The sequence below is a fragment of the Danio rerio genome, chromosome 22 (assembly GCF_052040795.2).
Source record: "Danio rerio strain M-AB ecotype USA chromosome 22, GRCz13ab, whole genome shotgun sequence".
Taxonomy (NCBI): Eukaryota; Metazoa; Chordata; class Actinopteri; order Cypriniformes; family Danionidae; genus Danio; species Danio rerio.
The window spans coordinates 38,950,438-38,966,476 of NC_141042.1; the positions used below are offsets into that span (position 1 = coordinate 38,950,438).

General features: G+C 41.5%; 1 protein-coding gene and 2 long non-coding RNA genes across 24 annotated transcripts in view; 1 reads left to right on the forward strand and 2 right to left on the reverse strand.

Moving 5' to 3' along the window:
* Nucleotides 1-16,039, reverse strand: part of LOC141380246 (uncharacterized) — a 146,954-nt gene that overhangs the window by 105,309 nt on the left and 25,606 nt on the right. The gene's annotated exons all lie outside the window — the stretch shown is intronic.
* Nucleotides 1-16,039, forward strand: part of ephb3b (eph receptor B3b) — an 86,867-nt gene that overhangs the window by 59,872 nt on the left and 10,956 nt on the right. For all 11 annotated transcript variants that reach the window (XR_015521043.1, XR_015521044.1, XM_087302271.1 and 8 more), the window contains 4 exon segments: nucleotides 5,320-5,475; nucleotides 8,299-8,634; nucleotides 15,101-15,225; nucleotides 15,594-15,756. Coding sequence is in view for 9 of the 11 variants with exons in the window: in XM_087302271.1 (XP_087158397.1) it covers nucleotides 5,320-5,475; nucleotides 8,299-8,634; nucleotides 15,101-15,225; nucleotides 15,594-15,756 (780 nt within the window). In the remaining 2 variants the exon portion in view is untranslated.
* Nucleotides 8,954-11,519, reverse strand: LOC147838634 (uncharacterized). The gene is made up of 2 exons (XR_015522486.1): nucleotides 10,676-11,519; nucleotides 8,954-10,534 (listed from the first exon to the last, which is right to left on the reverse strand). It is a non-coding gene; the product is annotated as an uncharacterized LOC147838634 (long non-coding RNA).

Consider the following 16,039-nt stretch of genomic DNA (forward strand, 5'->3'; position numbering starts at 1 on the left):
AGTTTTGGTAGTGTTTGAAGACTGCATTATTGTACATACTGAGGGATTGGGATTTAAAGGAAAACTCAACTTTTTGTTTGCAAGTCACCTAGAGTTAACATTTAACTACAGCACTGCCTAATAGTAGTGTGCCATTGTATGGCTGCAAAATGAGTTGACTTGACTTTTTACACCAGAATGGGAGTATAGTTTCTAAACACATTGATGTAGAAAACAGCAACTTCTTATTTTCTGTCGGTTTTAGTACAGGATGTAACTACAGAAGAGTTAAGCTTTAAATAGTACCATTAATGAAATTATTTGTTAATTAAGTGAGATGCTAATGATTTAATCCAATTCAATGATCCATGCTAAGCTACGATAAAATCGGATGAATGGAAATAATTGAAATGAAAATGAAATGAAAAAGAAATAATTTGTTTCCAAAAAGATGTGGAGTGTACATAAGTACCTTTAAGAACGATCCATTAGGTTTTGCACAATGTAATATAATGTGTAATGTGTAAATGCCATACATCCAAAGTGCTTCACTATCATGAAGGGGGGGTCTCATCACACGACCACCAGTGTGCAGCATCCACTTGGATGATGCGATGGCAGCCACAGGACAACGGCCCCAGTGCGCTCACCACACACCAGCTATAGGTGGAGTGGAGAGACAGTAATCCAGCTAATTTGGTGGATGGGGATGATTGCAAGGCCATGATGGATAGAGGGCCAATGGAGGGCCAGGACACCAGGGTTACACCCCTACTCTTTTAATAGAAGTGCCATGGGATTGTTAATGACCACAGAGAGTGAGGTTTTGCGTCTGATCTGAAAGACGGCGCCCACTGACAGTGTAGTGTCCCCTTCACTTTTACTGGGATATTAGGACTCACACAGACCACAGGTTGAGCATGCTGGCCTCACTAACACCACTTCTAGCAGCTACCCAGTTTTCCCATGTGGTCTCCCATCCAGGTACTGACCAGGCTCAGCCCTGCTTAGCTTCAGTGAGCAACTGGTGTTGGGATGCACGGTGATACGGCTATGGCATAGATCAGTGGTTCTCAAACTTTGTTCACCATGTCCCACCTCAGAAATAAATTGTCTCTCCAAGTACCACCATAATGACCAGTATTGAAATGAAGTAGCGTAGTTGGCCAATAAAGCAGCTCCAGCACTGCACTGCTCGAAAACGAGTCATACTCATAGAATTTTTGATCGATTTTGAAACGTATGTTGCATGTGCATATGACATATTTATAAAACTCTTTGAAATCTAAACATTAACTTTTATGTTGATTGGTAGGGAACCCGTTTTTCTCAGAGGATGTCAAGGTCAAGCTGACAAAACATTGCTGCTCTCTGATACAAGTTTTATTTATGGAGAAATTAAAAAGCACTGCAGCGTTTGGGTGTTCTGTGTTTGTCTGAGATAACTAGTCTAACGAAATTGAGAGGCTGATCAGTCGGTTCTTGTCACGTGACTCGTAGTGCGGCATTCTGAAAAGTTAAGATGTTTTCAACTGTGTACGCCTGGAATACGCAAGTGCGTCATGCTGCCGTTCTTACTCATTTTGCTAGCCTGTGGGTTAAATGTTGGCACTCAAGTGACCTACAGTAGACATAACAAGAGAATACAGTCATTTTTTTTAAATATATATATATTTTTTTTTTTCCAAAATGAATGATTGTTCAGACTCGGAACGGAAGTAATGAATGATTTTTTTGTGCCGCCCGGTAAAAATTGATCTATAGACAGGTGCCGGTCTGTGGCCTGAGGGTTGGGGACCACCACTCTAGTGTGTATCTCCTCTGCAAGCACCATGCACCTCTTTCTCTACTACCCTAGTAGCAAAGAATTCTGGCCCAGATTTGGCAAAAAGCTGGCACAGCAGGCATTCATCCGGCACTGGCATACAGCATGTGGCCAAACATGGCCCGGGTTTGACAGAGGTGGCACCGTTTTTAAGGCGGCACACAAGATTTGGGCCAGATGAAAAACGTAGTATTTGGCCCAGATTTAAAAATTTGATAAGTGGGCCATGTGAGTTTGGCCAGTCTTGACCCACATTTAAAATACACTAAAATCATTTTTGAATAAAGAAAAAAAATTCTACCAATCAGGTCACTTTGAGAAAAAGCGTGCCCATAGTGTGCCTAAAGCGAGCGCATCACTCCATGCGTTTATCAATTTCATTGCAATCGTGACACACCAACCTATCTGGCCCAGTTCAGGCCCAGTTATGAGTTATTAACTTGGCTGAGACTTGGCCCAGATATGGTCTGTGTTTGGCCCTTGTCTGGAAGCCAGATTTGGTCCAGTCATGTACCGTAATTCACTGCGGCATGTGGGCCAAGCAAAACCTGATTGTGTGGGCCAGAGCTGGGCCAGAGAAACTTTGCTATGTGGGTAGTTCTGCGCCAATTGGCACAGCGCTTTGATTGTAGGCGTTAGAGAACAGCCAATGCTGATCACATAAGTGTTATCGTACACATCAAATGATTAAAATTATGTTCATTTTTTCTTTCATTACTCAGGGATTCCTTCGTGTACCAATAGAAGTAAGCCTGCGTACCACTAGTGGTACCACAGTTTGAGAACCACTGGCATAGATAGAATGTTTATAGTCATCAAAGTAATGAAGAACCTTTCTACTCCTGCCAACATTTAAAATGTGTTTAAACACGTGGGGAATAAAGGTAGTCCTCAGGACTCTGCCTGATGTACAGTTAAAGCTCATTTGTTTGCTTTTGGTGGCTCAAGGTGAAAGCCCTAAAGGCTGTGCCCTGATAAAATGTTCTCTAATCAAGTCAACCGGAAACTAAAGGAGGGATAAATCTCTCTGTCACCTCTCTCGCTCGCCTTCATCTGAAGGCCGTTGGGCTCATTAATACCCTGCCAGAGCACAGTTAGGACATTCACATGAATATTAATCGACGATACCTTTTTTTTTTCTTAGTGCTTCATATTTCCCCTATCCTTTCTTTCTCCTCGCTTCCAATTTAACCACAAGTTCTAATCACTCCCTTAAGCCCTATGTTCTGCCCTCAATAAGTGAGGGAGAGAGTGGGGAAGGTTTGGGCAACAGAGTGTGAGGAATAGACTGTACTGGAGAAAGTGCGCAAGGAAGAGAACTCATGAAAAAAAGGCCACAGCATTTGCATTTCTTTTGCTTTCTTTCACCTCTCCTCTACTCTCTCTCTCTCTCACTCTGTCAGGAGTGCTGCTAGAGGAAGGATGAGGATGAAAGGAAAGGGCTGACTTCTTACCTTCTTGGAAGCGATTAATCAGCACTTTCAACCCTTCAGAAAACAGCCCGAGTTTTTTGAAGGGGAATTTCAAGCGGTCTTTCATGGGAGCTAGAAGCTAGATGGTCTCGTTTGTCTCCACCATATTTCAGCTGATTTATGTACATCCGAAATGTGAGGCGAAACACTGAGGACTCATTAATCTCTAAAGAGATACGTTATGTGCGATAAACTCAGATTCGCAAGGCCTACACCCTTTCATCTTTATCTCTATGTGAACCGTTTCCCATGTTCCCTTTTCGCTACCTACATCTGGCCTCCCCTAATTAATGGTTAAATAAATAAGCCCCTGGTTGACAGACTCACTGCACTAATGAAACCGTGTGTCAACATTGCACATTCTGAGAAAAGGGAACTTGGAAGGTGACATCAGGAACATCACCAGTGGTGTGTGAAACGTTGGACGCTATCAGCACAGAAGCCAGATGTTCAAACAATTTCCTGAAAAATGCGGCAGCTGTTGATTATTTGATGTTTCTAAGCGTCAGTTGCAGAAAGGACTACTGATAACCAGTAACTACGGGCTCAGAGGTTGAGTTCTAGCTCCTCTACTATTACTAAACATACAACTTTCTCATTAATCCTAAGAGAATTAGGAGACTTTCCTTACAGTAAGATCACAATGCCATCGTGTGTCAGAAGAGCACCTCAGCATTTACCGTAGACGCAATAAATTGTGTACACAATCTCTGTAAATGGTGTCGGCAGAGATCCACAAGGGTCAAAGACCTGCGAATGACACACTAATCTTTGTATTCATAAGATAACCGCTCACACTTTCCCTTGTAGCCTTCAACGTCCTTTGTTTACCTTAGAGGGACACTTCCTGTGGTAAAACGTTGGCATTCCCTGCAGAAAAATCTAGCTTAAACCAGCCTAGGCTGGTTGGCTGGTTTTAGCTGGTTGACCAAGCTGGTTTTAGAGGGGTTTTGGCCATTTCCAGGCTGGTTTCCAGCCATTTCCAGCCTGGTCTTAGCTGGACAGGCTAAAAAATGACCAGCTAAATCCAGCTAAAACCAGCTTGACCAGCCTGGTTTAAGCTGGACATAGCTGGTTTTGGCTGGGCTCCCAGCCTGGCTAGGCTGGTCAAGCTGGTTTTAGCTGGTCATCTCCCAGCCTGACCAGCTAAGACCTGGCTGGAAACTAGCCTGGAAATGGCCAAAACCCCTCTAAAACCAGCCTGGTCGACCAGCTAAAACCAGCCAACCAGCCTAGGCTGGTTTAGGCTGTTTTTTTCAGTAGGGTTCCCTGCTGAAAAATCCAGCTTAAACCAGCCTAGGCTGGTTGGCTGGTTTAAGATTGTTAACCAGCCTGGTTTAAGAGGGGTTTTGGCCATTTCACCAGCCTTGTTTAAGCTGGACATACCTGGTTTTGGCTGGTCAAGCTGGTTTTAGCTGGTCATCTCCCAGCCTGGTGATCAGGCTGGAAATGGCTGGAAACCAGCCTGGGAATGGTCCATACCCCTCTAAAACCAGGCTGGTCGATCAGCTAAAACCAGCCAACCAGCCTAGGCTGGTTTAAGCTGGATTTTTCTGTAGGGTTCCAGGTGTTTGAGGTTTGATTAAAAGAGTTCATTTTGAAAAGTGCTTTAGTTTGGAACTAACAGGCATGTGTTTGTAATCGTGTTTGACGGCTAGCATGTGCGCATGGGGGTTTATATGAGGCCAGGGTTTGTTGTTGGAACTTGTCTAGTCACGAGGGGGGTTATTTCCCCCGGAGGAAAGCAACAGCAAATTAACAGTGCCAAACAAAAAACGTAAGCAAGAACCTGTATGCTTTCTTATTTTACAATGCCAAGATGGAACGGATTAGCGCAAACTGTGGGTAAGAAAAACAAAAGGATGTAAATTAAGGCAAGCAGATCTCACCAAATGCAAACCGCACCAGGGAAATTGCTATTGATTTATCTGTTCAATGCAATGAGAGTTGGAGGCAACACTCAAATTTTGTACATTGGGAGTGAATATGCAGCTAGAGCTGGCAGGTTTTATGTCTGACATTGAACGTTATTTCTTTCTTTAGCTTGCAGTCCAGGTACATTTAAGTCCAAGCAAGGAGAAGGGTTGTGTTCCCCGTGTCCACCAAACAGCCGGACGAGTTCTGGAGCTGCCAGCATCTGTTCCTGCAGGACAGGCTACTATCGGGCGGACAGTGACTCACCTGATTCAGGATGCACCAGTGAGTGACTCCTTCAACTACAACCTCCATTTTGTCTACCAGGATCTCATCTGAATAACAAGCAGTGTTGTTTATTTGTCATTAAAATGCTTTAAAACTTCAATATTTGCTTTAAAAAGCTGTATTGATTTAAACCACGGGTGTCAAATCCAGTTCCTGGGGGCCGCAGCTCTGCACAGTTTAGCTTTAACCCTAATTAAACACACCTGATCAAACTAATTGAGTCCTTCAAGCTTGTTTTAAACCTACGGATAAAGCTGGGGTCACACTGGACTTTTCTCCCTATAGACTTCCAGTCGTACGCATGAGACCAGAAACGCAAGCTCGTGCGACAAGTTTCGCAGTTCATTGATTGCAAAGTTCAAGCTTGGTGAACTCTGACCTGCGAAACCACATCACATGACTGCGTGAGACCAATCGAAGATCAAAAATATGAGCTCTTGGACAGAAATTTCAAATATGGACCAATCGCTTGCTTTTTAAAATGGCGAATTAAGCTGCGGTCACACTAGAGTTTCTGTGTGCGAAATTCTATCGTAAGCCACAGCGAAAAGGGGCGGGATTAAACAAGATTATTAGACATTAAAAATGTTTAATGTTTTAAATATCTGTCCAGAGAGGTCATGTTTTGATCCTCGATTGGTCTCACGCAGTCAAGTGATGCGATTTCGCTGGTCACAGTTCACCAAGCTTGAACTTTGGACTGCAGCAACCTGCAAAACTTAACGCATGACCCTGCGTTTCCGATCTGACGCATTCACATGCGTATGAATGGAAGTCTATGTGGAAAAAAGTTAAGTGTAACCGCAGCTTTATCTTGTTTAATCCCGCCCCTTTTAGCAGTGCCATATGACTGAATTTTGCATGCCTAAACTCTAATGTGACCACGCCATTAGTGTGTTGAAGCAGGGTTGGAACTAAACTGTGCAGAGCTACGGTCCTTCAGGACCTGGATTTGACACCTGTGATCTAAACATCGCATATGTGCTCAAACTATATATTCATCAATATGTAAATCAGATTTTCTGACCACAAAGCAGGAGAATGGCTGGGATTCCTTTAAAATGTTCCCTCTTCTATTTAATACCTGCTCCTTTCTGGTTGTGTTCATTGTCAGCACTCTAAACAGTTTGATGCAAAAAATGTTCTCGCAAGTAAACAGCACAGCTATGAAGTTAAAATGAGCAGCGCAAATGGGACAACATGGTTTTGCTTCATTTTAGTTACTTGAAAGCACTCAATCTGCAGTGAGTGAGCATGAAGCGTCATGTTTAACCATTTTCGTGCTTGAAAAAAATAACAGCTGCGTCCTAAATGGCACACTATGCACTCATGCACTATGTACTTATGCACTAACACACTCAACAGTGTAGTATATGTACCTGTATGTAGTGGCGTCCCAAATGGCACACTAATGGTTTTTTACTAAGCGGAAATTCAAACCGTTTCCCTGATGACGTTTGACATATCAGTGAAATAAACGACCGAATTATCAAATAATACTTGCCGTGAGTGTAACTGCATTCACCATCGGGAGGCGCTATAATCACTCTCGTAGGAGAATTTTGCTTTAACAAACCAAAATAAATAAAGTTATCCAACATGTGCGTCCGATAGCTCCGCCCCTTCCGCTACGTAAGCAAACCTGCGGTCGTTGAGTGCGTGAAGTGTCCATCATTACACACTTCACTTTACCGGCTGAATGAGTGCATCATTCGGGTAATTAAAGTGCACTTATTATTTTTAGAGTTTTCAGTGTGAACGCACTACTTACACTATTTATACTACAAAATGGCGTAGAATAGTGCATAAGTATGTGATTTGGGACGCAGCTCAGATTTAAAATGCTGTTTTCATCTTCTCAGGCACTGAATGCAATGGTAGTTCTGTTAGGGTTTGGGCAGGGGTACCCAAACTTGGGGGACCGGTGTCCTGCAAAGTTTAGTTCCAACCCCAATCAGACACGCCTGAGTTAGCTAATCAAGCCCAGGGGTGTCCAAACTCGGTCTTGGAGGGCCGGTGTCCTGCATAGTTTAGCTCCAACATCCTTGAACACACCTGCCTGGAAGTTTCTAGTATACCTAGAAAGAGCTTGATTAGCTGGTTCAGGTGTGTTTAATTGGAGTTGGAATTAAAATATGCAGGACACAGGCCCTTAAGAACTGGGTTTGTACACCCCTGTTGGCCTACTAAGCTTTTAAGAACCATCCTTGCAGGTGTTTTGAGGCAAGTTGGAACTAAAATCTGCAAACCACTGTCCCTCCAGGACAGAGTTTGGGCACCCCTGGGTTTGGGTAACTTGTTGATTTGTTCAGATGGGAAAATCATATGGGCAAGCAACTAAACCAGCTTTATTATCTGACGACAATTTAAAAATTTCAGGAATATTAATGAAAACAGCTTAAAGCGGCTAAAACTGGAAAACCCAACACAATCTCATGGCAATTCGTAACTTTTTCATTTAGTGGCTAATTCGTACAAATTCGTACGATCTAATTTGTACATTTTAGTGCGATTTGCTCATCCCCCAATGATGGTTGGGTTTAGGGGTGGGGTTAGGTGCCACGCCTCCTTTTTAAAATATACAAATTCGTACGACTGAACTCTTACGAATTCGTACAAATTAGCCACTAAACTGGCAAAACGTAAAATACTTACGTTTTCTCATGAGATCAGGCTGGAAAGCCACTCTTAGGCCAGTTTTTTTGACATGGTTTTTATTGTTAACTGACCTGGATACAACAATCACTGATCTGGCTAAAATGTTTAATTGTATCTACTAGAGACAAACATGATTTTATTTATTTATGTATTTTTTTGCAGCTGTGCCATCAGCACCGCGTAATGTTATCTCCAGTGTAAACGAGACATCACTTATACTTGAATGGAGTGAGCCACGTGACCAAGGTGGAAGAGAGGACCTTCTCTACAACGTCATCTGCAAGAAATGTCTTCCCGAACGCGGTACCTGCACACGGTGTGATGACAACGTGGACATCTCTCCACGCCACCTTGGGCTCACAGAGAGACACGTGACGATTAGAAACCTTCAGGCTCACACCCAGTACAGTTTTGAGATCCAAGCCGTCAACGGAGTAGCCAGCAAGAGTCCCTATGCACCCCAGTTTGCCTCTGTTAACATCACTACCAACCAGGCTGGTGAGTTCAATAATTATTATGTTGGCTTGAGAAAGCCAACATACTGTTATACTACTCTGTCCTTGAAAACAAACGTATCTCCTCCTAGGCCGTTCATGCCACAAGGCCCAAATGTGGTCAAAATGTGCCTTCTGCATTCAAGATTGTTGCTATATCTCCTCATGCCTATAAGACTTATTGTGTTAAATATTACATTTTTAAAATCCGAGCATATAAAAAAATTATACAAGCCCCAAATTTGGCCAAAAGCTGTATTTAGATGCGTTAGATTTTGTTGCTATATCTTTAAGGTTTATCAGACTTATAGTTTTCCAATAAATAATTTTTAAGCATTATTTTTCTCAAAATATGGCAAGCCATTTTTGACTTTAACTCCATATTTTTTACTGATATGGCAAGCCATTTTTGCATGTATCACTTTCACACTTAATAAGCATTGTATTTTCAAAAAAATACAGCAAGCCATTTTTAGATAATGTTCATTCCCTTAGTCCTTTTATTAATTAGGGGTCGACACAACGGAATGAACCGCCAACTTATCCAGCAATTGTTTTACACAGCGAACGCCCTTCCAGCCGCAACCCAACACCAGGAATACATAATGTTCAAGTCCAGTTTTTGACACTCATAAACACTGTCATAGAAACATCGAGGTTGATTAAGATTACTCATATTGCCAAGAAGCTTTGATGTATCATCACTAACCTGTCAAATGTCCCCATAGCAATAAAACAGTATAACCTAGCAACCATTTAAAAACAGCAATATCTCTACATCAGAACATCGTAGGGACCTTGGCATTGGCTTGTTTGACTCATGCTAGCAAATGAGACTTCCTGTGTACTATGCATGGTAACAATGATAATGCAAGCCAAGTGCTAATAACGATTAGCTACATGCTATGATTATCTATATGCAATAACATATGCTAGAAATGCCTACTAAGTATTAGCATTTGATCAAACATGTACACGAGCATTGCCATTTAGCAACTGCTTAGCAACCACCTAACAATGCCATAATTGTTTTAGCAACTGCCTAGCAACCACTTAGCAACCGCCGCCGTGCTTCCTGCCAACTGCCATTCCCAGTCCTAGCGCAGTCACATTGGCTTTCTCAAGCCAACATCAAAGTTTATCAATGAACTTTAGGTTCCAGTTCATATATATCATTCTGTTTCAAGTCGTCTTTCAGTCTGCCAGTTACTGTAATAACCAGCATTTATGAGCCAGAAATCAACTGATGTGTTCTAAAGCACAGACACTAGCCTAAAGTCTTCATGAGTTAGGAAGGTCCTTTTCCCAATATTATCCAACTGAAACTAGAAATTAGAGAAGAAAAAAAAGTAGGGATTTGGATGATTTTATCATTTGGGAACTGATTGGGTGTTTGAAAGATGAGCTTTGCTAACAAACGATGGAGGAAGATTGACAAATGGATGAATGCATGGCATAAATGAGGCACACACTGATAGCCCCGCTTTAAAGGACAGATAGACCCGCCCTAAAGGCATTCAATCCGCTTGTTAAGTTGTGACGCATCAGTGATGTATGGAATACTGTTTCCGGGTCCAAGCCACTACTCACTTCAATTGAAAAAATGTTCCTTTATGGCCACTTATTAGCCCTATCACATATTAAAGGTACTTTTATATAAAATCATGGTGTACACCAGGAGTTTTCAAACTTTTAGGACACACGCCCCCCGAAGTTTGTCCAATTTCAATGGCACGACTAACCGTAAATCATCTTTGACTGCCAATAAGCGTGAGCCATAGCATATTGGCTCTTGATGTACCTACAGAAAATGCTGCTTTGCAAAGCCAGGTTCGCAGAGCCCTGACAGTGTGGTTGAGTCGAATATTGAGAATGTTTACATGGACAACAATACTTTAATATAACTTTATATAACTTTCCCAGAAATGGGTTACGGCTGGAAGGGCATCCGCTGCGTAAAAACTTGCAGGATAAGTTGGCGGTTCATTCCGCTGTGGCGACCCCGGATTATTAAAGGGACTAAGCCGACAAGAAAATGAATGAACTTTATATAACTAAGACAATACTCTGATTAGAGTCTACCATGTAAACAGCGATTTTTGATTACCTTAATCAGACGAAAGTCACAATTGAACGAAACAGAAATGGAATAAAGTCATGTGGAGTTGGTCTATACTAGTGGCATTATTGAAGTAAACACCGCATCAAACTATTACCAGCATGTAGGACTTTCGCAGCATTTTGTGACAAGATTCACACACGGCTGTAAGTAAAGGACCACACACACACACGCACACACATACATCGCGAAATGCTGAGTTTTTTTTTCTTTCCATTCGACTTACCTTTAAAACAACACTCTTCCACCAGTCCTCACTTTATACTCGTGTCTAATACCCCAGTTTGTCACGGGAGTGTGAATGAAATGTTCATGAGTGAAACTTAAAACGAACTGTAGTAAAGTCGAAAAATTAAAGATGAAACACCCAAAATTACACAAGCTTCTGCAGGAAACGTGAATAGCCTGGTGACACAACATTCAAAAAGCACTTTATGTACCACCTTCATTATATTATCAAGGCAAATAACTGATGTAAACATAGTCAGTAGTGTCTTCAAAGTAAGTGAAAGATCCAGAAGCGCACTTGTTTGTCAGACGGCTCACCGGTTTGACTTTTATGCACCGTCATTAGTTTTAAAAAGCACCCGGTCCATTTTATTTGTCTATATTTTACAGCAACGCATAAACTCTATAGGCGCCTGATAGTTAGAAGTGGAGCTAACGTTAATTATATTCCCTCTAGTGAACGCATAAAAATCGTCATCATAATTTACTCGAGTGCACGCCTCAATGTCTCACGCCCCCCTTAATAGATGCTGTCAAACCCCACAGTTTGAAAAACAATTTTATCACTCTCTGGCCATCGGATAATAGGGATATATATATATATATATATATATATATATATATATATATATATATATATATATATATATATATATATATATATATATATATTGTGATCGTGATTTTCGAAAGTATTAAATCGCTTTGTAAACATTTATTATTACACTTTGGTGAGTCTCCCCATTCAGTTTGAATTGAGCGATCCGCTTGTTAAGTGGTGACGTGTTTGTGACGTATGTATACTGTTTCTGGGTCCAAGCCGCCACTCATTTGAGTGGAGAAATCATTCGTTTATGATCACGTTTTATTCCTATCACACATTAAAGTTAATTGTATATAAAATCATAGTGTACACAACAATCTCTGGGCTTGCTGCATAAAAAATACCAAATTTTTTACAATTTATAAAAAATGTATCACTTTCTGGCCATCGGATATTAGGCATGGACATATATACTGCGATAGTGATTTTCGAAAGCCTTAAATCGCTTTGTAAATGTTTATTATTATTATTTCGTGAGTCTCCCCATTCAGTTGAATAGAGCGCTTGGACCCGGAAGCCGCTTTGCGTGACGTCACACTTAACAAGCGGATTGGACCCGAAAGCCGCTTCACATGATGTCGCACTTTACAAGCGGACATGATCAGAGACAGAAAAGTTGTTTCAAGTGTAAAGGGAAGGTTATGGTATGTGATTAATTCTTTATAGCAAGCACTACTATATACATAGAAATATAAAGTAGGAAGAGTACATTTTGATTTCATGCCAGCTTTAATTTGGATTCCTAATAGGTCACAATAAGGATTCTCTAAAAGGCACATGCTTTCTGGCTTGAAATAATGAAGTGTAATGGGTTCTCCTAAGACACTTTCAACCCACAACACTACCCGAAGAGCTCTGCTCTCAAACACATTGACACCAGAGAGTGGTACTATGATGCTTGGTAGCTAAGCTACTCTAGACTAGAGTGTGCTGGGTTAGTAATATATGGTAATGCATTAACTTTGTGGTAAAAGCGTTATATTGTGTGATTCGAGTTTTGACTTGAACACTGGACTTCTCATAATAGCTCTCAGAGTCATGCATATGCTTAACCCTCTACTTAGCACTCTAATGCTAGCGCCTTGCTCCAAGAATGCCTGTGTTTGCTATCAGGGATTGACCACAGGCATTGTAATATGACCCGTGCTCATGTTGCACATGAGTCAATCCTGGGGTGACATGCACACCCACACGGCAGCCCACCCCCATGGTTCAAAAAATTCATGAGGGTCTGTGATCAGATTATCTCCTAGGACTGTGGCTGAATATTCATCCACCTTTTAAGACAAAAAATAAATATGGACCATTAGCTCAAGAGGCGTCATGGTTACGTCCACTGTCTCAGCAGGACAAGGCCCCTTAATCCCGGGGTGAGAGTAAGCTAGCAGGCTGCCCAGGGAGCATTGTCTTCAGGGGGAGGCTTTTCTGAGCGAGGCCTGGGTTAGGAGGTTGATGGTGTTGGGTTGGGGGAGAGTGAGCTTTTGGGGGAGTCGGACAAAGAGACAGACAGAATAATAAAGAGCTAGCAGGGAAAGGATCAAACAACCGGACCTGGGGATTAAAACGCTTTTAACAAAGAAAGAGTAAGGGAGAGCGAGACAGAGGCAAGAAAGTAGGGGATGTTAAGAGCTACTATAGTGTGCGAACGGAATGCGATAACATCAGAAACTGGAGACGGCAACATCAGGTCTGAGGACAAACGGGGACAGTACAGATTATGTTAAGCTAGGTGCCAAGATAAGCTAGGTGCTATGGAGGAACTTGTGAGAACATGAAGGTATGGGTGAAAAATCCCTGCTCGTATTTCAACTGAGTGTTATCCAAAAATCTTCTTAATATAATACACCCATTTAACTTTTTTTTCTCACATTGGCGATTCATTAGGTTCAAAGTAATGTATATTATTTATATACTTTTTATAGTAATAGAGTAAAAACAGTAACGTTTACACATTAGAGTAAATAACCAAGCATACAGTTGAAACCAGAAGTTTACATACGCTGTAGAAAAAGGCATATAACCATTTTAAAAAAAAAGTCAGATGTTAATGTGACTAAACTTTTTCTCTTTTAGGTAAGTCAGGATTGTCAAATTTGTCTCTGTTATGCTTGATAGCAGAATAATGAGAGAGATATTTTTTAAGAAATTGTTATAACTTTTCTTAAAAGTCAAGTTTACATACAATAAGATTATTCTGCCTCTGAAAAAGCTCAGATGATGGTGTCAAGGTTTTGGAAGTTTCTGATTGGCTAATTGACAACATTGGAGGCACAACTGTAGAATAGTATTTAAGGAAAAGCTCAAACACACTGCTTCCTTTTGTGACAACATGGGAAAATCAACAAGCCAGAATCAACAACAAAGCCAGTTTACAATTTGGTATATTACCCTGGGAAAAAGACTAATTTTTGGAGACATTGAACTGTTTGGCCATAATGACCAGTGTTACATTTGGAGGACAAAGGTGAAAGCTTACAAGCCTAGGAACACCATCCCAACTGTGAAATATGGGGGTGGCAGCATCATGTTGTGGGGCTGTTTTGCTCCAGGGGGGACTGGTCCACTTCACAGCATAGCTGGCATCATGAAGACAGAACATTATGTACAAATACTGAGGCAACATCTCAAGACATCAGCCAGGAAATTAAAACTTGGCCACAAATTGGTCTTCCAAACAGACCATGACCCTAAGCATACTGTTAAAATGTGCTTTAAGGACAACTGAGTGAATGTTTTGGAGTGGCCATCACAAAGCCCTGATCTCAATCCTATAGAAAATTTGTGAGTTGACTCAGCCACACCAATTCTGTCTGGGGAAATGGGCCAAAATTCCTTCATAGTATTGTTGAAGGATACCTAAAACATTTGACCAAAGTTATACAGTTTAAAAACAAAGCTAAAAAAAATACCAAGGAAATGTGTGTAAACTTTTGACTGTCTAGAAATTAATAAAAATAAATAAATAAATAAATAAATAAAACATTCTCTCGTTGTTCTGGCATTTAGCAAATGTAAATCATTTAGGTAAACCTAACAGACCTAAAATAGTAAACATTTAGTATGATTTACCATCAGACATAAAAAAAATGGTTATGTTCCTTTTTTTTTTTTAAGAGTGTAAACTTCTGGTTTCAACTATATATGTCATGTTTTACATTTGGAAAACACATAGTATAAATGTGGCATATCAGAGTCACAAGAGATTAAGAAAGGGACAGAGGGCGTGTGCAGTCATACACATATTTGCATGTGTGTGTAGGTTGTGTGGTGAGCTTTGTGGACTAGATCTGCCAGATACTGAGCCGGTTTGTCTATTATGGTCCTTTTCAGAGGAAACTTCAGAATGTATTTTGTCTGTGTAGTTCGAGAGGCTGGGGCCCCAAAAGGCCCAGGACTAAGAGCGGTCTGATGCTTAGACTTCAAAGCAGCTCTTTGGTAATCCTGAATGTGAGCATGCTCTAAATGTAAAAAAAAAATGCTTTCATTAAAATTGGATTTCTCTCATTTACCCCCACACAGCTCCCTCTGCAGTTCCTACTGTCCACCTGACGGGGGCCTCGGCCAACACCATGACTCTTTCCTGGCTCCCCCCTGAAAAACCAAACGGCATCATCTTGGATTACGAGATTAAATACCATGAGAAGGTAAGAGCCAGTGTAAGTCAATGAAGCGAGGGGCATTCAATCACAATTCCACCACTGTCATCCTCTGCTCTGTACATAATCGTTCATCCTGACAACAGCATCAACCCTTCCTCTCTCTCTCGTACCTAACACTCTCCTCCCCTAACTCCTTCCTTGATTCATCCCCTTCTTTTGAACGCTGATACCGCGAGGCAGTCTGAGCTTGGCAGGGATGGAGGCAGGAGGATTTGCATAGAGCAGAAGAAAGGGCCAGGCATATCTGCTCCGTGTTTGATGTGTTGTACTGACAGATTAAACCAGAGCTGCCAGACTCTTGCTTTTGGGTGCTGGCTGGTTTTATACGGCTTGTTTTATCACTGTTCCCACAGGACCAGGGCGAAGCTATTGCCCACACAATGACAGCCCAGCACAGCTATGCTCGCATTGACGGTTTGAAGCCGGGTACGCCATATGTGGTGCAGGTCCGAGCCCGAACGGTGGCAGGGTATGGCCGCTACAGTAGCCCAACAGACTTTGGCACCAACCATCAAGGTAAGAAAAACTTTAAATACTGGCAAGACTAATTGCATTAGGGCTGGTTTATACTTCTGCATTGAGTGATCGACCTGACCCACGGTACCTTCAATGCGTCGTACATGTATAGTTCTGCATGCTTTTGTGTTACTCTGCAATAACACTTCCGAAATGCTAGCTGACAGTAGGTTTTTTGTTCCTCAGTGTTAAATTCTTCATGGGTAATTAGTTTTTACTTGTTACAAGTAGCTAAAGCTCGCTCATTTAGAGGTGGGAATGGCAAACGTCCAACAACTTTAAT